General features: G+C 37.6%; 1 protein-coding gene across 1 annotated transcript in view; it reads left to right on the forward strand.

The window, feature by feature from the left end:
* YAF2 (YY1 associated factor 2) overlaps nucleotides 1-13,665 on the forward strand; it is a 31,239-nt gene extending 17,574 nt beyond the window's left edge. The window contains exons 3-4 of the mRNA XM_063155205.1: nucleotides 2,084-2,236; nucleotides 4,802-13,665. Coding sequence (XP_063011275.1) covers nucleotides 2,084-2,236; nucleotides 4,802-5,039 — 391 coding nt within the window. The 3' untranslated portion in view covers nucleotides 5,040-13,665. The remainder of the gene's footprint in view (nucleotides 1-2,083; nucleotides 2,237-4,801) is intronic.
* The last annotated feature ends 8,659 nt before the right edge of the window (nucleotides 13,666-22,324 follow it).

Genomic DNA, 22,324 nt, shown 5'->3' on the forward strand with positions numbered 1-22,324 from the left:
AGGACTTAGAACTAAGCTTAATTTCCTATCTGTACTCTAACAGAAATTATCTAGTTTGCCCTCAGGAACTGAAATGGTTATAATTTCAGATCTTATTTGCTAAGATTGTTTTTTCCCCTCTACCTCTAACAAGTTTCTGTAATCATGGTGTTGCCCACGCTCCTGGGAAACAATTCCTTGTGTGTCGAGTTACTAGTGTCTTAGTTCCTAAGTAACATGTCTGATCATTCTCTCAGGTCACTGTGTAGTAATGATGGGATTGTCACTTGACTGTCATGACAAACTGTATCCCTATCTCCTGGAGCAATCTTCAATTCAAGACAGATCATCAGTTTTCTGTATATATCACAACTGTCTTCCACCTGAAATTATAAGCTTGTGCATCAATTACACCTTGGTGGTTTTGCTCTGTTATGAAATACTGTGAAAAAAGGTTGAAAAAATTCTGAGGCAAGTTTTCTTAAAAATATCTTATGTACTATGTTAAGCTGCACATTTGTAGTCTATTGAGCCCATTTGAGTTGTTCACTGTGGGCTCACTACAGTGTTCTTTGCAAGTTTCTAGTGCTATAAGCTGGGGAGTTTTCACTAGAGGGATTTGTTCCTGTTCTTCCTCCCTCCATGAGTCAATGGAGGCTCAGTTCATGAGTGAGTAAGGGGTAGTCTAGTTTTTATCCCAAAGTTCTGTTGTGTTGACAATTTATTAATAGTTATTCTTTAATTTATTTAATTCATTAAGAAATTACTGTGAAGACTCATGAAATCTCAGCTGATTAATATTAACTCTCTTTCCTACACTTTGAGTTCCTGTAATTTGGTTTTCAGTCTGTAACTTGAACTATTGCAATCATTACTGAAAATATAACTTGTTAATGGGAGCTGCCTTGATTTCCTGCACTTGTTATTTTTCTCATCTCTTCACCCAAGCAAGAAGTGCCAGTAGTGTGATCCTGTGAGCTGGGATAACTAAGTATGTGTGTGAGCTGATGGCTTCTGTTGCTTTGATAACGGTTTTGTATTTTCAGAGTATCACAGTGCATATAATTTGTGCTTTTTCTATTTTTAAAAGACCTAACATCACAATCCAACTAACAAAACCCAAGAGCTTGGCAGGGTAAGCATTCTTTTGGAGAAGAAATTTACATCTTCGAAGTGTTAATAACAGAAGCTTTTTATATATTGTGACTTGAAATTTCTTAATTCTGAAACTGCAGAACAAGTAAATACGCCTGCAATGCAATGAGTAAAATGTTTCATTTCAAACTAGGATCATTGAATTCCAATACAAAACAGATTAAAAAATTAATCCACTTCAAAATAATATTTTGGAAAATGTAAAACTAATAAATGGTTGAAATTCTTTTGCCTGCTGTTGCTCTTTTCTCACTGGTTTTTAGTTTGGATCAAAACTCAGAAATGAAACCTGCACTGTGTATACTGATGGAATGTGGTCTTATGTTTCTGTTGACAGCTTCCAAAGTATATGTGTTCTGACAGCTATAGCCTAGCAGTGTATTTTTTTCCAGTGAACAACATGATAAAAATTATACACAACAGGATTTATTATTGCCTCCAATAAATTTGTTTGAGCTGAAAACACTTGAATTTTATTCTATAAGCCAACAATGGCTTTAGCTCTGATACCTCAAAGGTCAGCTTTTTCCCTTTTGTGATAAGGATTGTCTGCTTCTGTATTGGAGTAGACTCAAACCAGCCCATTCCAACATTTGAAGGCGCTGGGAGTGGGTGGTAATGTAATTTCTGGAAGAATTGTCTTTTGGAGCTCACTCTGAACTCTGTGTCTGGATATGACAGCTGCAAGAAGAGGGCTCATTGCAAATATTGTCTCTAAATGCTGTAAAATAAGAAAAAAGAATCTCACTTGTTCATAATGCAAGTAAGTGAAACAAAAGGCTATACTGGCTTTAAATTTTATATGCTGTCTTAATGAAGTATTAGCAGCAAGATATGTTTAAACACTATTTCTTCTTACAGTGATGGTTAACGTTAATAACTGAAGTGTAGACAGTTTGAGACTTGAAAAGTCTGAGCATTATGCATGTCTGTATATATGTGCACACAGGAAACCTCGGCCTGTCTCTCAGCTGGTTGCACAACAGGTTCCTCAGCAGTTTGTGCCCCCTACACAATCAAAGAAAGAGAAAAAAGACAAAGTAGAAAAGGAAAAAAGTGAAAAGGAAACAACAAGCAAAAAGAACAGTCATAAGAAAACCAGGTAAAAAATTTAGAAACTTTTGCAGTATTCGTAAAATGTCATTTACAAACAAAAATAAGAAAGTGTTCTTTGATTTTACTGGTTTCTAAGCGCTGTGGCAAACAGCTAGGTTATATATTGGTGTGAAGTTTTTTGGTTTAGCCTGTCTATAAAATACGAAGAAGACCTGCAGTGTGTACTTGTGGCCAGAAGATGGAGATCAGCTGAACAGAGAAAGAAAGAAAGACTTTTTAAGGGTTATTTAGTGTATTGTTTTAAGAGTTTATAGAAGTGTTTTGCATACCATACAAAACTGTTGATAGGCAAATTGATGATATTAATATCTGGAAAAAAGAGAGGATGGGAGTGATTAGTTTTCATGCAAAATAGTAGTGGGAGGAGAGAGAACCAGTACCAGACTACAGATGAGTAGGGAAAATAACTTAGTTATTGATAGCCTTGTAGAACCCTTCAGCTTTGAAGGGCTGAACTAGGGCATAAATTAATGTGACAGGATAAGGTATGTCAATTACCTAGTGATAGAACTCTCTATGCCACATCTGGGATGCTGAAGGACTCTTACAAGTGAAAACATGAAATATTGCAGTACAGACAAGCAATTGTAAAAGCCTTGATCTTGCTGTAAGGAACGAGGGTGCAAACTGCTAAACAAAAGCAGCAGGTTTAACCCCTAATTCATCATAATCTAAGCATAAAGTTATTGTGGCAAGAATGTTGTGTCAAAAAAGCTGAAAAGTCTATAAGACATGTAGTCTAAGCAAATGTGGGAGGAACTATTGATTTTTTTTTTTTGGAAGCATTCCAAAATAGCCCAGCCAAGAAATATCCTTTGTGATTAGTTATGCAGGGAAGTAGCAGATGCTTCTGTTGTGCCTGAAATAGGATCATTAGGATCAGAACAAGGGAGAGACTGAGAGTCAGTAGAGAGCAGTCATTAGGAAAGTCATGGTTAGGATTAAGGACGCTGAGGTGTTATTTCCTTTCATTTTTCTTTTTTAAATACTCAAATCTACAAGCTTACCTCATGCAGCTGAAGTACTTCAATTATGAAGCATTTAATGTTAGCATAGTGAGCTTTAGTTAAGCCAATTCTAAATTGAAATATTGAGTAAATTGCAATAATGCAGTAAAAATGCAAAAAGTGAGACAGGGAAAGATGAATGAAATTTGAAAAAGACCTAAAATAAAATCTGGGGCTGAAATACCAGTATGATCTTGCATTAAGAATTGATTTTTTTTTTTAATTCAAACAGTTAATTTTTTCCAAGAATTGTTTTACTAGGTACAATAGTAAGTTAAGAATGCCTGATTAGTTTAGGCAGATTTCTTCAGTATTTTTTAAAAAAGGGATATCCTTTTCTTTTTGCCTTAAAATGTATATATTATTGCTGGAAACAACTACAAAAATCTTCATGCATACTCAGTATAATTAATAATCTCCAGGTACACAGCACTTGCACAAGTTGATAATTCTGAACTTTTCTCTCTATTCCCATGATGCACATCAGCAGATTTTCAATTTTTTCTGAGTAACTTCAGTCATACTGCTTCAGCCTCAGGGGAGCATGATGTCAAAGCCTATCTCAGTTGTAGTGGAGAAAAGACATGAATTGTTTCAGCTGATGTGAATGGGAACAAATTCTACTTCAAACAAAGTTGATGATAGGGTAGAGGTTAGAGCTGTGCTGTTACCACACCTGCAAACATGTGGTGTCATTATTTTATTGCAGCTTGAGCCAGTGGTAGCTGTGGAGTCAGTTAAATGCACAGATTGTGCTGTTCATAGCTGCTTGTGTGAATTCAGCTGTCTGGTATCACTTTTTCATGGTGATCATGGGAAAGGACTAAATTGAAAGTATTTTGTGCATGTCACCAGCAAAAATATGATGTCAAAACAGAAGTCAAATTATTCTTTAGTTCTTTTTGTTGTGAAAAATTAAACAGTTGAAAGATTGAATGAAGATACTTAGTCTGTCAACACTGTGTATCATTAATCTCTGCATAATTTAAAACAGAGACTATACCAGGAATAACAGTTACACTGTGAACACAAAGTCCAGTTCAAATAGTATACTGGTGGTCCTAGTGAGGTTTTGAAATGAGGTAACACCTGCTGCAAGTTAACACTGCCTGTGCTGTTGAATTCAAAAGACAGACACCAACATCTTCATTACTGAACATAATTTTCTACTTAATTGTTGCTTCAGGCTGCTGCAAGGATGGATGTTTCCCTGGATCAAATTTATATCTTTGCATAGTCACAATAAAGAAAGAATTGGGTTTTATAAGTAAAAACCTTCACATATTGCTGCATAGTGACTTTATTAAAAATGTCAACTTCTAAATAGTTTTACAAGATGGTAATGTGTTATATTCAACTATTTCAATGTAAAACATACTAAGAAACACTCCACTGTTAATACTTTTGGTACTTTGTTTTCCTACATATTATGTGTTGCAAAAAGATATATACACATTTGTTCTCCTGAGCTCCTAAAAAGTAAGAGGGAAACAAGATAATAAGATGGTGTGTGTGCTTTTAATATGATTGTTTCCTTTATTTAGGCCAAGGTTGAAAAATGTGGATCGAAGTAGCGCTCAGCATTTGGAAGTTACCGTTGGAGATCTGACAGTCATTATTACAGACTTTAAGGAGAAAACTAAGTCACCACCTGCTTCCAGTGCTGCTTCTGCAGATCAACACAGTCAGAGTGGTTCTAGCTCTGACAACACAGAGAGGGGAATGTCCAGGTCATCTTCACCCAGAGGAGAAGCGTCGTCACTGAACGGGGAATCTCATTAAGGTGTATTTCCTCCAGTTTCATTAGTCTCTTCAAAACATGCAAATGCGTAAGTTCTGTCACCACATTTTCATGACAGATTAGTCATGCATAATTGATATGTTGACTAGAACATAATGCAGTTTAAAAAAAAGAAAGAAAAAAAGTGCAGCGATAGTAACAGCATGAAGCTGAGTCAGGGGAGGTTTAGGTTAGATACCACGAAAGGTTTTTCACCCAGAGGGTGTTTGGGCACTGGAACAGGCTCCCCAGGGAAATGGTCACAGCACCAGCCTGACAGAGCTCAAGAGGAGTTTGGACAACGCTCTCAGGCACAGGGTGTGACTCTTGGGGCTGTCTTGTGCAGGGCCAGAATTTGGACTTGATGATCCTTTTTGGTCCCTTCCAACTCAGCTTATTTTGTGATTCTATAGTAATTTAAATGCTATCAACAAATGCTTGTGAAGCATCTTCAGACCAACTTTTTAATCTACATGTGTAAGGGTGCCATGAAAATGTGGTTTGAATGTTCATTATGCAGTGTTATCGGTATGTCCATTTTCACTTTTAGTTTAGTGAATTCTAACACAACTCTTGGAATCTCTACTATTGGCATGTACTGAATTTAAATTTTTATAACATAGTTCAAGCTGCCTAAATATGTATTATTTGAGAATTGTGAAACATAGTTATATGTATGCAAGTCAAAGATCAACTTAATCAATTATTGCTGCAACAGAATTTTCATAATAATTATCTTCTTAAAAACACCTGCTGGTACTTGGTGTGGTTAAATAGGAAAAATGTTATTAAAGAAAACATTTGTATGGATTTTTGCCAATGTTTGACACATTTTACTAGATTACTGTTACTGAATTATGTTGATGGTTTTACCAATATTTTTTGACACTTAAAACACTTATTGTAATGTTTACAAGCAAAATAGAAAACACATTCTAAGCATTGATTAGTTAACCTTGCAATTCAGGTAAAGTACTGCATTGTCGCTGTACACTGGTATTTTGTGTTGTGTAACAAATACTGAACCTCAGATGGTGATGCATTTGGCAAAAACTATTTGGAAATATGAAAGTTTGGAAAAGCTTTAAAAAGAACAGATCTGCAGTTCTCATTTCTGCTTAGTGCTGTTTCCTTGCCCCAGATTTTTCTAGTGTCACATAGTCACTTATCATTTCAATACAGGAATATCAGATGTTGCACAAGAATAAGGAAATAATAATTCTATTATTTTTTTGTTCCTGAATCAATTTCTTGAGTATTGAATTGGCCTGTTAGAATATATTATGTCATAAATCATTGGAAAAAGACTCAGTATCCTACTTTATGGCATAAGCTGTCAACATTCACGCACTTAGCAATATACTGATAAAGAGCAAAACTATTTACAATACCACCTGGTATTATGTAAAATCACCAATAAAATATTTTTGTGAATACAGATTTTGCATTTTTGTTTACAACCAATAAGTGTTTTGATACATACATACATACAATTCATGTATAGATTTTAAATTATATAATCTGGTTCAGTACAAAAGTTCATTTATCTCCTTTTAGTGAGGTAGGGCACTTACACTCCTGTGAGCCTTTTCTTTTTCATTCAAAGTAAAAATTTTTAAGCCTGTGTGAAAGTTGGATGGACCTTCTTGGTAGTGAATCCAGCCCCAAATTATTACCTACATATGATATGTCTTCTTAACGGCTTAAAATAATGGATTTTTGTAGCCCCTGACAATTGTGATGTTTGGTGGTTTCTTGTAGTAATGTATTTTTCTGTTTTTAATGCAGTACTTCTACAGGCACAATGGTACTGTTCTATTTTGTAAGATGCTAGTTGTGAAATATAGTTAGTTGCATAAAATGAGAGTCTGATGTGATATCTGAGAACATACATACCTCATTCCTTGGTGTTGCTGTTTAAACTTTTTAGACATCAAATGTTAATTATAGGCTGTTTCAGATGGTTAACTACTGACCTGTTTATTATGTATTCTGCTTTATGTTACTAAAAATAGGATGTCTGTTCATTGCTGTTACCTGGCCAAATTTAGTATCTGTAAAACATGCTTTTTAAGGTTCTTAAATGTTTTTGGGGCCGGGCTAGTGTTCAGAATAGCATACACTAGTTTTTAAAAGAAAAAAATACATGCTTTGCAACTTTATTTTTTTATATTTTATTTTTAGATGGGACTATTTGCAGAATATACTGATGTAATGGATTACAAAAGAGCTGAAACTGTTTAAGCAGTTTAAGGATAGTAAATCTCATTGCAAGAAGTTTTATGAAATGTGTTTCTAATTTGAAATGTAATGAATTCTAACACATTTCAGAATTCCTTGCAAAGAAACAGTAATCTATTACCAGTATTTCACTAAATGGGAAATGTATTTTTATTTAAGTTTATGTGAATAAACCACCCAGCACTGCCAACAAAGGGACTCTATCTTCAGAATTAAGTAGCTATTTGGTTTGAAGGGAAGGATGGAGTGGATTTTACTATGATTCAACTGTCTCTAGAGAATAATCTCAACAATGTGTTACAAGTATGGTTATCAAAAATAATGCAGAAAGTCTCAGTGTTCATTATGGAACAAGACACTGAAGAGCAATTTCTACAACAGGTGCTGCAGAAGTCAGCTAGGTTCTTAAAAGCTGTGGTGGTTTTAACTGAACAATTAGGTTGCCAGAGTTTTATCGCAATGATGCTCGTTTTAGCATTAAGCAAAGTTGAGTTTTTGCCTGTTGGTGATTAAAAGAATATGACAATACTGATAGCAGAGTAGACAAATTCTAAGCAAAATACTGCATTTGAGTCTGTTCATAATATAATTTAAATGAACTTCACTTTCATAATTTCTAAATAATTTTGACTTGTAGTAATCCTAAATCCTTTTTTCTAACTGTAAATATATTTAAAAGCATCTTTACTCCATTTATAAAAAGTGAAAATTTAATGTTGTAATGTGTTCTGATTAGGTATTTTTCTCTGTGATTGCTCTCTGCATAAGAACTGTTATTTGTTAAATCTATATATGCATCAATCTTCAACAGCCATACATCCTGGGATGTTCATGAAATGGTGGCCCCACAAGGACAAGTGTGATAGTGTTCCATGTAAATGAGTTCCTTTATGTGCTGATTGATTGTCTGGTTTCAGAAAGGAAAAGGGGGGAGAAATGGGGGAAAATAAGTATAAATAGTTCATTGATAAAGTGTACAGTAATTCAGTCTCTTATCTTCCTAACTTTGCTATTAATTATCGGTGGTATAAGAAAAAGAACAAATATATAGTTGACTGAACTCTTTTTTTCATGAATTTAAATCTACGTATTGGAGATAAAAATTCTTCTACTCAGTAGCGGGTTGAATTATACCATATAAAATATTGATTCCAACAAAGGAGGTAGTAATAAATAAATTACATTTCAAAATTTAATATTCTTACTATTAAGAGTCAATAATTAAGACTATGACTGAAGTTTTAACCTATTATGTGTTTATCTAGATATTTATGTTTTGGGGCATAGATTGTAAAATCTCAAAAATAGTTTGATTTTATAATTTGTGCACTTTACTTTTTTTTAATATTATGAATAACACATTTTAAGTAGCCATGTGAGACAGTACTTTCTATAATTTGTTCAATTGGTTCACTATAGTGTTTAGGCAGGTCTTCTAAACTTCAGATGTTGCATCTTAAATTCTTTACTTTTTTCCTCTCCTGTCTCAGAAGCCTGACAGTTTCCTATGTTTTGCTGATTGATTTTACTTTGTTAACAGGATTGATTTGCCACGAAGCTGTCTATAGTGTTTACTTTTTATCCAGGGTTCTTTAACTGTATCTGTTTGGGGTTTTTTTTCTGTAACATGCCTTTATTTGGCTCTTCTCCCTCCTAGGGAGTCTGGGTATAATTCATTCAAAATCAGAAACTGTAGGGAAATAGAAAGGCATTTACATTTAATTTCTCCAAAGGCAACAGCAGGTGCTATACTTATAGTAAATTTAGCCTGTGCTTACTCAGGAATAAGATAAAAAAGATAAAAGTTATTGCTGGTTTTGGCTAGTGGACCAGTCAGTTAAATATGGCATTTTGAAAATGCATACTTCTATCTGAATGTTAAGATTTGGGTGTGCTGGAAACACAGCTTGAGCTTCCAGAGGTTTTCTTAACCTGAAATTATGCCCCAGCTTATGTCAGAGTAGTCTCAGTTTGGAAGGTTATAACTTCAAACTAGCAAAAACTATACAAAAACTGTAAAATCAGTAAAACTGTAGAAGCTCAGATGGTTTTTTTTTGTGCTGTTAAAGTTTTAAAACAAGGAGAAACTGTTAAAAGAGACTTAGGAGACTTGTCTAAGACCACAATCATATTGAGCTTAGCTTGACATCTAAAGAACCTGTGTTTTAACAAGAATTAATTGGATTTAACCACTAATTAAACTTGGAAAATTACTTCACAAGTTAATTACAAATCAGTGCTCTGTAGAATGTCTAGAATGGAGTGAATGGTACAACAGCAATGGAAAACTGCATGCTTGCTGGAAAATACTATTATCCACCAGCAAGTCATGTTTACATGACTTTCCTAAGACATTATGCCAAAAGATTGTGGTACGTCTGTGAACAAGGCTTAAACTTAGTGATTACTATTAAGAATGATTACAAGAGATTGCTGTCCCATTTGGGGTTTTGTAAAAGACAAAATTGCAACCTTATCTAATCGCTCTTTGCCCCATATGCTTAAAAAGAAAATTACCACCAAAAATATTGTTCAGTAACAATAGTCTAAAAAGTAGTTCTAAAATTTTAATTATTTTCTAGAAAGTATGGCAGATCTTGGCAGATGGAGGACTATTTGAGCAGGACTATGTTTTCAGGATCTAGGCCACCTGGAAAAGTGTAGTCTTTGGTTACACTGTTTCCTGTCATGGTTTGACCCCAGCTGGCAACTAGGTACCTCACAGCCCTGTGCATTCTCCCTCTGTGCACTGAGGGAGGGAATTCAAAGACTAAATCAGGAAACTCATGGGTTGGGATAAGGACCCAATTTAACAGGTAAAGCAAAAGATGCACATGTACGCAAAGCAAAACATTCACCACTTCCCAAGGGCAGGCAGGTGTTCAGCCATCCCCAGGGAAGCAGAGCTCCATCACAGGTAATGGTGACTGGAGCAGACAAACACCATCCCTCCAAACATTCTCCTCTCCCTTCTCCTTCCCCAGCTCGATGTGCTGAGCACAGCCCCACATGGTCTGGGGCATCCCTGTGTCAGCTGGGTTGAGGTGTCCCCTTACAATTCCTTGTGCACCCCCTGTCTCCTCACTGGTGTGACAGTAGAAGCAGAAAAGGCCTTGACTCTGTGTAACCTCTGCTCAGCAACAGCTGAACTACCTCTGTGTTATCAACAGTGTTTCCAGCACAAATCTAAAACACAGCCCCATGCCAGCTACTGTGAAGAAAATTAACTATCCTAGCCAAAACCAGCACATCTGTGTATAAATCCTGATCTTGTCAAAGCAAAGTGAACATGCTTCCTCAGGCAATTAATACATGTAGCTGTAGACCAATGGAGCTCTAATTTACAGTGGAGTTACTGAGAAGATAGCTGAGGAAAGGAGACTATTAATGTATTTTTTTGATAACTTGCTAACCACATGCATGTAATTTTCCTCTTCTGTATGAAGAAGCAAAAGGATGCAGAAAAAGGAAGGAAATGTGACCAAGGCTAATGAAATGTGGCTCATTACCTCTTCCCAAGATCATTAGATTCTACAAACTGCAAATTTTGTTTGGTTCAAAGACAGTCCCAGGTATTTGTCACTAAACAAGGATGGAGTTGTTCAATCACTTTGCATCTGTTAAGACAAGTGAGGGGTAAGGCCAGTTCTACTTTCTGAATACCCACTTGTGAACACAGAGATCTAATTTGCCATTTATATGCATCTAATATATAGCTGTCATCAATGAATAATCTATTTCAAGCTGATTCTTCTTTGCACAGGATAAATAAAAATACTTCAATGTCAGGCCCAGTTCCTGATGGCACAGATCTCTGAGCAGGAAAGTCTGGCATGTGACTGATCATCTTTCTGTAGCAGCCTTCAGCTATGAATTAATCTAGGCAAGGGAAATCTCTTCAGGTTACATGTATTATGTATCATTACTCCCACCTCTGAAGGAAGCACATTCTGATTCCTGATACCTTCTCTCTTTTGTTTCTTATAAGCACATTTATAGTGTAAGTGGATGAGTGAGTTTGAAATAATTTATTATGCCTACTTTTTTACGTGGGGAATTTGACTGCTGTTCCCAATTCTTGAACTATATTTTGGTTTCTTTAAGATCAGCATAGTCATACAGAATAATGGTATGTGGGAGCTTAGAGGTCAGTATCAATTTTGTCACTGTTGCCTTTGTTTCTATATAATTGACCACCTGAAGAGAGTCTTGCTGAGCAAACTTAGTTACACTGATTCTGTACCATTCAAGCACTCTGTCTGAGGTACCTGGCATTCTATGATGCCAATTATCTGCATTTTTGCAAATGGTATTATTCTGTGCTGGGAGGCTTCTAAATGTGGCAAAATAAGCAAAATTCTTTCCAGCTGATGGAGGCAAATGTTGTCAAGTAAAATGCTTTTAGTCCCCACTGGAGAAGGAGATCTGAGGAGCACGCACAGATACTGAGTGCTTTCTCTGCTTTCCTACAGAAATTCCAAGTAGGAAGCTTCTGTTTCTAAAATGTCAACACCTTCAAAAACCCTCAGTCCAACAAAAAAACCCCCACAAAAACAGAGTAATAAGGAGGGGGGAAAGAAGAACAAAGAAAATGTATTTTCAGAATAATCCCTAGAAGAGCCATATAATGGCTTCTTTGTCTTTTTTGTGTGCTTAGTGTTCCTTTCTCTGTGTAGTGTATTGGAAGTAGGCAGCACACACTTCTTAGAGGTGTGTCTTGCTTTATAGTTCTTGATGGCTGGTGGTTGAATGACATTTGGCCTGAAGATGTAGGGTTTTGTGAATTAAGTAGTAAATACCATGAATATTTCACTCTTGCATACAAGTTATTTGTTGAAAGGGTGGAAGCTTAGATGAAAGAGTTAGGAACAAAATTAATTCCTCTCATACAATTAGCTACTACACAAGTTTAAAGGGTCTAATTCCTGGACTGCTAAGAAAAAGGATAGCTTTATGTTGCAAGGGTGATAAGAACCTAGACTAGAATGGATGTGGCTTCTGAAGAGTTTTGTGGCCAGTAATTCATATGGCTGTTTTCAGTGATTATTCCACACCTTAACCTGTTAATCTTGAAGCATTGTTAGAGCATCCTCACCAACAAATCAAAACTACCAACAGTACTGTCAGATGCTCTTAAAATTTACTAAGTGCCTTACACAGAGCATCACTGAGGCAATGATTCAATTGCAAGAAGTTTGATAAAAGATTTACTCCTCTGGTTGAAGTCACAGGTTGTTGGTTGTGACCAAGGTTATGTTCCCGGTTATACACGTTAGAATCTTACATTTTATTGCTGACATGAGTACCTAATGAAAAACAGTCCAGAAATTTTTAGGCTTTCAATTTGTAAAACACCCATTGTTTGGAGGAGATTTTTTTTTCTTCTAGCCAGTTGTGATGGTCTACTGGAATATCACAGAAGTGAATAAAACTTGTGAGTATTTCTGGATGCTTTCACATTTCTCAGTTTCTCAGTCAAGGACAGTATTACCTTTCTTGGGAAGGGGGTACCTAAGTTGGTTTTGTTCATAGGCATTATGTTTATCCAACTAGTTTTTTAAGGATTTTATTATTAGAAAAAGGGCTTGTTATTTTGAAAACAAAAATCTTACCTGCCAGGTGTCTTCCCCAAAATAAATAAGTGCCTTTTCTGTTCTGACTCTTAGAAGTATTTACTTTGACAAGATTGAATCTGAATGTCCTGGATGAACCAACTATTAAGTACCAAGTGTTACCAATGGCTTGAAATCCTTTCACTGAAACAACAAGAGACAGATTGTAAGCCACTTAAATTGTTTTGAGAACTGATGTTATCAGAAGTTTTATAATGCTATGAGTAGTATACTTCTAAGAACAATGTAACTTTTCAGGAACTTGATATTAATAGGAAATAAATATTTATTAGAAGGAGTATATTAAATAAATATTTATTTACCAATTTGAGTAAGAGAAAATGTTACACCATGTGGGCAACAGTCTTGCTGTTAGCAGTCCTGACTACTTAATGGAAAGTAAAACTGAGGCCCTAGACTCAAACTATAAAAAAAAGGGTAGTATTTGGTGAGAGATTGGAACTGTGAATCTTGTGTCCACATTCTAATAAAGTAATTTTTCCTACCTAAGTTTTTATCAATTCTCAAGCAGAAAAGAAAGCATGAGCAGATATCAGTAAGAGGCCCTCTGGTTTAATTGGTGCTGCTTCCTATCTCTAGTGGATTTTTTTTAAATTTTTTTTTAAACTTTGCTCAGGACTGGTACAGCTGAAAGTATATTTTCCCTTCATTCTTAAGCCTAGACTTTGAATGGAGTTTCTCTGAGACACTTTTGTAGTGAAATCGTATTCCCTACAAACATTGAAGACAAAAATAAACGTCTCTGTGAATGAAAGATCTTGTGTGGTTGTAATTTTTTAATATACACAAATTTAATTTAAAAAATCTAAAGGTACTCTAAGAAAAACATAGTATATTGATCTACTTAAAAGGTCTCTGTAACACTCAGAAAGTACAGTTTGCATCATGAGATGCTACAAATTTTCTGTCTGATAAACTATGTTCAATTCTATCATAGCACTCCTTTAAAGATGACCATACGTTAACCCATTGGGATACTGCCTCCAACTGACCTCTTCCCGACCCCAGTTCAAAGACTATTTTAAACAATTTAAAATTCTGAAAGCTCGGCAGGAAGGCTGAGGGGAAGTGTCTGGAAAGAAAGAAACAGAAGGAATCACAGTGCAACGACTTTTTTTTTTTTACTATGATAAATGGTACACAATTAATGATAATGGAATTGTTTAAAAATTTACATCCCTATAGTTATTTCACACTGACGACATATTGTTGGTTTCAGAGGAGCATAAATAGATGTTTTTGATGCCTAGAATAATGACACACATTAAAATGCCTTTCCCAGGAATAATTAATACTTCTTGCCTGTGAACAATTTGACAAGGAAATATTTTTGATGAAAACTAATGCAAGTGGACTACAATCTTGACTGGCATTGGTGATGCTTAGGGTGTGTTATGATAAAATGGTAAATAAAATTATTAAGATGTTCAGAACCCCTCTCTGAATGTATTATTTATACTGTCTAGGAGAAAGTGCAAGAAGTACAAGTGGGGAATTTGGGGATAAACAGTAGACTTTGGGAATTTGATCTCAAAATGCCAAGAAGCCTCTGCTAATGTATTAGCAGAGATGATTCATGACCACTTTTGGTTATGATGGAAGTTGAGATATTCCTGGGAGTACTGCTTCTGAAGCAAGAAACTATGAAAGCATCAATGCTTGCAAATTAAAGTAACCAATGAGGTAAGAAACTTGGAGGCTTTGTTTAAGGCTTCATCTCATTGTAAATAAAAACTGTGCTTGCTACTGAAGCAGCTTGTAAAACAGTGGTCTCTGTGGGTTCTCTCAGTTTGTCTTCAGTTCTACAGCTCCCATGTTCAGTTCTCTGAATTGTTGCTTTGCAGCATGAGGCAAAGGTCCTACAAGGCATTCTTGAAAGAAGCTGGTTCTCTTGTAAAGACTGTTGGAGTTTCCCATTTGTGTAGCAGGTAACTGAAGTGTTGGCCAGGGGTATAGGAGCTCATCCCTGCTCCAAGGAGGCAGCATGTGAGGCTGGTCCCTCCTTGGGTGCAGAATGCTTTAAATGCCATCCTGTCATTATTGGGCATAGATCCCCAAGTGCAGGCAGCAAGTGTTGGGAAACTGTTGACGTAACTACCAAATTTGGGACTAGCAGAATACTGACTAAATTGGCATCACATACCAGAATAGGGCTATTGTCACTAATTAAAGGGGTCCAATTTAGTCTTACTTACTCATCTATTTTGCAAGAACAGGAGGGATTCAAAAGAGGGGAGAGCAAGTTGTTAAGGCCTTCTATCACCCTTTTATTCATTTCTTTCAGCTATTGACTGGTTGGCAAGACTGCTACACAATTATGGGTCTGAAGATCAAAACAAATTTCCTAAATTCCACACAAATGTTTTGGCAGCCATGGAAGATCACAGCATTCCCCTGCAGATATGGGCCTGGTGCCTGGAGATAGTTTAGGACATTGTCCAATTTCATTTTACCCTTTCTTGTCCTGAAAAAAAAAAGAGTAAAAACTGAATTTGTAAAGCTACGGATTAAAGATGGGCAAAGGAAGGCTGAGTTATGTGTACATACAATTTTGGGTGTTTCAGGCTCAAAGTTCAGCACTACACAATATCCCAGCTCCCCGCTGGCTTTGCAGCAGAAGGGTCTGAGAGCAATCCAATGGACACCACAGATAAGGCAGTGTGATGGCTGCACACTCCAGGGCAGCACAGGGCAGGCTGGCTGCTCACAGCAGGGACTTGTGTGAGCTTCGGGCATTGCCACCAAGTGTGAGGGTGCTGGGCACCTCAGGCACTTGTCTGCGATTTGGCTGGTCTATTCAGTGTTAAAAGTAGCAGCCAGTAAAATGGGCAAATATTAGTGTCTTATCTCTTCCTGATAATTGAAGTGCTAAGTGCTTTAAACAACTACCACTTTTGACTGCTTTTGAAGCAGTCATGGTTTTGAATTCATATTTATGAAAATTGAGCAACACTTAGAGTAAAAGATGTAAATATTTTAAAGTAGGATTTTATTTCTCTGTCTCTGACATTGTCTCTACATTGGTGTACATTTAAAATTCTGCTTGAAGGGGGAGTAAAACCAGGGTACAGATGAACAAAATATAAAGGTAAATAAATTGGCAAAGTCAGTCAACACTTTACCTGGTTTGACTCACTGACCACTTTCCAAAACACCTCCTTCCTGAATGACCATCTGTTGTCTTTTCCATTCGAAAGAGGAGCTACTGGCTCCAGTGTATCATCTGGCTTGCAGTGCTAAATGGCTCTCAGAGACCTGACAACTCTCCTATACCTCTGTTTCCACTTATAAGGACAGCTGGCAGTTGTCATCTAATTTTTTTTCATTTTAGCTGTTTGCTAGGTGTAGTTTCACTTTCCAAGACATGTAGCCTTTTTTATTAGAAATAAAATAATAAAATGCATAAAATTTTTACATCAAATATGAAATAAACCCCACCCCTAAAATAAAAGGATGGTTTTTTGTTTATGGTCTGAATATTTCCTGGCCTAATGCATTCATTTTAAAGATCTTAAAAAAACTGAATAGGATAACATACTTAGTGCAAGTAGTATAAATTCACTGTGTGGAATCAGCACTCTTACTGTGAAATGGAAAAGGTAAAAAATACTTTAGATAACTACTTTCAGATTATTTCATATATTTAATCTTAAAAATTGAACTTTCAAGGCATAATGTGAAGTTACTGTTGTGCAGGGTTATGGCTAGTAAATATTTGTTCAATTAGAGATAAAAAAATATATTCTAAAAATTTAAAAACCCTGATCTGAGTATTGGGACTCAAAACACCTGATGCTGTAGCAAACAACAGCAGGACACAATAAGAACTTTTAAACTTAAATATAGTTATGTGTAAATAAACAAACAAGTAAACACCAGCCCTTCATGCCTTATTTCTATATTTATTGTATATGGTACATATTTGCATAAGTAAGTATGTTTGCTTTGACTCTTTGCAAAAGTATTTTAAACACAAATCATAGAATCACAGAATGGTTTGGGTTGGAAGGAACATTAAAGGTCACCTAGTTCCAACCCCCCTGCCATGGGCAGGGACACCCTCTAGACCAGGTTGCTCAAAGCCCTATCCAACCTGGCTTTGAAAACTTCTAGGGATGGGGCATCCACAGCTGCTCTGGGGAACTTGTTCTGGTGTTCCACATCTTCATAGCAAATTTTTTCTTATAATTAACCTAAACCTACCTTCTTTCAAATTAAGGCCATTTCCTCTTTTCTTACCAATTACATATCCTTGTAAGAAGTCCCTTTCCAGCTCTCTTTTTGGCCCCTTTAGGTACTGGGGGGCTGCAGTTAGGTCTCTCCAGAGCCTTCTCTTCTCCCAGCTGAACAAGCCCAGCTCTCTTCACAGGAGAGACCCTCCAGCCCTCAGTCATCTTCACGGCTCTCCTCTGGACTGTCTCAGCTGGTTCATGGCCTTCTTGTGTTGGGCACCCCAGAGCTGGGCACAGTACAGGTGGGCTCTAATGAGAGTGGAGTGGAGGGGCAGAATCCCTCCCTCACTCTGCTGGCCACGCTGCTTTCATGCAGCTCAGCACCCCTTTGGCTTTCGGGGCTGCGGGCACACATTGCTGGCTCATGTTGAGCTTCTCTGGTTTAGAGACAAGGATATTGCGTGGGATGTTTCAAATGTTTTGCACAAGTGCAGGTATATGGCATCTCTGCACTCCCCTCACCCATCAACATTCCAAGCCCACTGCAGAAGGCCACCAAATTTGTCAGGCACAATTTCCCCTAATAAAGCCATATTGGCTGTCACCTGTCTCTCCATTATTATACCCATGCCAGGTATGGTCTTTGGAAAGTTTTAGATGACGCAAAGAAACTAAAGTCCAACATTGAGAATCCCTTCTGGACTGATGTTCGGGAGCTCCAAATGTAGAAATATTTTCAGGAAAAAAAGGACTTGACACAAAAACATTGAAAAAAAGCTAAAAAGAAAATTATCTTTGTGCTCCTAGAAAGTATTCATTCTGCTTTTTTAATGTAGTAAACTATTAAATACTGTGCAAGTCTACATATATAGATGCTTATTGATTTAGAGCATGAAATTTCAACTTTCTTAAGAGGAATGCTACAAATATTTTGACTAATGTTTAATAACTTACAATTGTTCACAAAGGAACTATTAAATAAATTTTGAAGTGTACTATTGATAAAGAAATAATTGATTCAAATTAGAAGAAATTAGGAAATTTGCAATCACACCACTTCCTAAACAGTTTACAAGGCAGCTTACTTAATTTTGTGCACTATTGTCCTCGATGTTTTTCCTGTTTCTATGGTCTTTGGGTGCTATTGTGATTATCAACAATAATTGCAAAATATTTTAAGCTCCTGCTTTAAGTAGGTTGAACACACTACAATGCTAAACAATGACAGCTAAATAGGAAAGTAATGGGGGAAGGTAATATTTTGGTTGTCAATGAAAATTGATTTTGAGAAGTTTTGTTAATATTTTTATATGTTAGGAAGGGGTAGATGCAATAAGAGTGGAAGCAGTTGCACCAAGCTAAGTCTTTTTCTTAAAAGTTAATAGGCAGGGAAAAAAGTGATTTCTGGCAGCAAGAGAACAGGGTCATTGCCCCAAGAAGTCTGATGATACCATATGTACAACACATGGCAGCAAAGCAGTTTATTCCTACTTACCCAACCTTGCAATCTATCATAGCCAAGTGCTGACACTGCAGCTTGTATGAAAGGGCACGTGAACATCAAAGGAAGTGTCTTTGCCTTTGAAAAACCCTTAACTGCTCTGCATACAGGGCAGTGTTGACGTAAATCTATCAACACAAAATCTTATTGCTTTACCAACTCAATTAATGGTTTAATTTTGTGAAAGAACAAAATCAGGGGCAATGATACAAATGCATCTGATTAGGACTGATTTTTTCTTTTTTAATTTAAGTTGATCTGGTTTATCTCTTTATCTAATGAGTTGTTAGAACGTTGGTTTCCTTTTCTGGCTCACAGTGACTGCTCTGACCCTTATGAACCCACTTGCAGAAATATCAGGTGCTGATTCTTTAAAAAAATTGTCACCTGTAGTTTATTAAGATAGTTTTTTTCTGGATTTGAGCTGTTTTCTGGAGGTAGTAAATAGAATTGAGTACTAAAGATACAAAAGATACATAGTTAAATAACTAAATTCTAGTCAAGAAAAGGATTAAAGATTTAGAATAAATAAAAGCAGATAATCTTGCATCTGATTGTAACTCTTCATGTTTTAAGATAATTAAAGACTAGCAGACCTTGTAGCATAAAATGTTACATATTGTTCATAAACTTTTCATGGTAAGTAATAAAGACATATAATTAATAATCTTTAAAGAATTTATAAACTTAATTGGTAATTAAATACCATCTGAAAATGGTTTTTTTCTCAGTGATACAATTTAGGTATAGCATTTCAGTAACTTTTGCTTATTTTCCTTATTCACAAGGCCAAGTTTGTAGTAAGAAGCATTTTATCTTTTATCAGACCAACTGATACTTAGATTAAATGGACAGATTTTGCAGTTTGACAAAAAGCCTTGTGTGTGTATGGTTTTTTTCTCTCCAATAGCAACAGAGGGCTTAACAAAGATGCTTTTTTTCTGACCTTGCCTTAGTTATATTCTTAGAACACTGCAGATATATTCTCATTCATTAATTATTCACATATTATTGAACAGCACTGAATGAAGTCCTTAAATTCATACTTAGGTAATGACATGGTTGATAATAATAATAAAAAATTATCCCTCTGTCACCTCTCTTTAGCGCTCCTTATTTATTTTCTCCTCTTAAAAATATAATTTCTTCTTCAGAAGCATGAGACCATGATTACTACCCATCTGCCACATTTATTCTTGGTGCCACTATAACACCCTTCAGACCTCATTTTCCCTGGCTGGAACACTCTTCCATATAAAAGACAAGTGTAACACCTCAGCAGGGAATAAATGGTCTCTGCTTTTAAGCTTGCTGTCAGTAAATACTCCATTATATCTCTCCACTCTGATTCTCATGTCTATGTTACTCACACACTCACTCCCTGCCATATGGACTTGACAGTGTGTGCAAAGGGCTGTGAAGTGGGACAGTGCAAGAATTCGTGGCACAGGTCAGCAGGTGCAATGAGAGCCACGGACCCCATTTTGAGCACAAACACAAAATCAGGGAAGCTGAATGGCAGCCTGTGGCAGAAAGCACTAAGAAACACAGGACTGAGGGACAGAAAGTTCAGCTGAGACCTTTGGTGGTGCTTTCAGAGCTAGTTTTTCCTGCAATGCAAGCCAGTAACCTCCTTCCAGAGTTCTTTTTCCTAATCCTCTGCCATTTCACCTATGACTCTCCCTTCACCACCCTGCCATCTTTGATTTCATCCTCTCTAGTTCCTTATTTCCTCTTGAATTCTACGTTTTGTTTTTTTCTTAGCCTCAATTTCCCTGCTTATATCTTTTGATAATCATCCCAATATCTTCACTGCAAACAGAGTTGAGTAGCCCATATTTTCTGAGGGCCACCTTTTCTCCTAATTTCCTTTTTATTTTGAGGAAGAGGTGATGAACAATTTTGGCATTACTTCTCTTCCAACTATCAGAGTTGCCAGCTGGCATCCTGCTTTCCCCTTCTTTCAAGCACAGGCAAGAACAGCAGTAAACTATGGCTCAGGTTTTATGGGCATTCACATACAACATTCATCCTTAGACCACAAAAGCTATAACAGATCTATTTTTAATGGTTTATTGGAAATCATGTTGGCACTTTTATTAAAATGCAGGGTCCTCAATGGGGATATTATCACTTGCTTTAAAAAGGATGTTTCAAGTCGATAGAAAAAATGTGAGCCAAATGCACTGTAAAGACAAAGAAGTAAGCAGAATTATTCCAAATTTGTATTTTTTAAAAACCAGTTCCAGAAGCTGAGGGAGCAGCACTGAATAATGATTTTAAAATACTTACCTTGGCAATAGTATAGGTTAGTCAAACTGTTAGGCCTTTGCTCAGTGGTCTGGGCTAGACAGAGGATGCACTACTGTGTTGGATTCAGCTGAAACCCAACCAACACTCCCCCCATCTAGCAAGATGTACAGCTATTATTTCTTCTGCCACTTCCCAGACCTACATTTTGTTGTCCAGAAGCATGACTTGGTGAGTTAAAATATCTCTATCTTTGCTAGTGACTGCAAACAAATCCTTGAGGCTCAGTTCTCCAAGCTTCTCTGGCCCAGCATCTCCCTTGCCCAGCAGCACCCATCTGCTCCTCTGGCCAGGGTGCCACGCAGCCACCTGTGTGCCAAGGCCAGAGGAGGGAAGGGCCCTGCATCCAAAGTGATTTGCATTCTCAGACTGTGTCCATACAAGGAGAAAGGACATCTGTGTAACTTCAGCTGCCTAAGGAATGAGTGGGCGTATCACAAAATGGGTAAAGGTTGAAAGGGACCACAGTGGGTCATCTGGTCCAGCCTGCCTGGACCAGAGGGTCCTCCTAGAACACAGTGCACAGGATTGTGCTCATATGGTTCTGGAATATCTCCAGTGAGGGAGACTCCACAACCTCTCTGGAAATCTGTTCCAGTGCTCAGTCACCTGCACAGTAAAGAAGTTCTTCTTCATTTTCAAGTGGAACTTCTTTTGTACCAGTTTCTCCCATTGCCTCTTGTTCTACTGCTTGGCACCACCAAAAAGAGTTTGTCCCCACCCTCCCTTTAGATATTTATATGTATAGAATATTCTTGTGCAGAAGCAGCTGTGAAGTTTTCACACAGGAAGTTAGTGCAACAGAAACATTGATAGCAAGGAGTGTCATTTTGAGGGAGCTTTAGCCCTTAATGCAGACGCACACCCTCTAACAGCTTGACATTGTTCTTATATTGAGGCTCTCAAAACTGCACACGGGATTTCTGTCAGCAGAAATTTTAGTGTGCCCAAGGTGAGGCCGCACCAGAGCGGAGCAGACCGGGACTGCCACTGTCTCTACTTTGGATACTTCGTCGCTCGACTTCTCCCAGGGACCAAGGCCTGAATGGGGCCGAGACCAGGCTGAGCACAGGGCCGCGATGAACAGGGGGATGCAGCGGGAAAAAGGAGGGGCGCCTTTTTTCACTTTTGGGGCAAATAAGCAGCGGGCGTCGCTCCGGCCCCGCCCTGCGGCCCGCCCGGCCCCGCCCCTGGCCCGGTCCCGCCCCTGGCCCGGTCCCGCCCCTGGCCCGGTCCCGCCCCGGCCGCCCCGCCCCGCTCCGGGCCCGGTCCCGCCCCTGGCCCGGTCCCGCCCCTGGCCGCCCCGCTCCGGGCCCGGTCCCGCCCCGCCCCGCTCCGCCCCTCGCACGCCGCGGCCGCCCCCGTCGTGCTCCCGCTGCCGCCGGAGCCGCGGGCCCGCCCGGCAGTGCCGCGCCGCGCCGGGCGGGAGG

The sequence above is a fragment of the Melospiza melodia genome, chromosome 4, assembly GCF_035770615.1.
Source record: "Melospiza melodia melodia isolate bMelMel2 chromosome 4, bMelMel2.pri, whole genome shotgun sequence".
Classification (NCBI taxonomy): Eukaryota; Metazoa; Chordata; class Aves; order Passeriformes; family Passerellidae; genus Melospiza; species Melospiza melodia.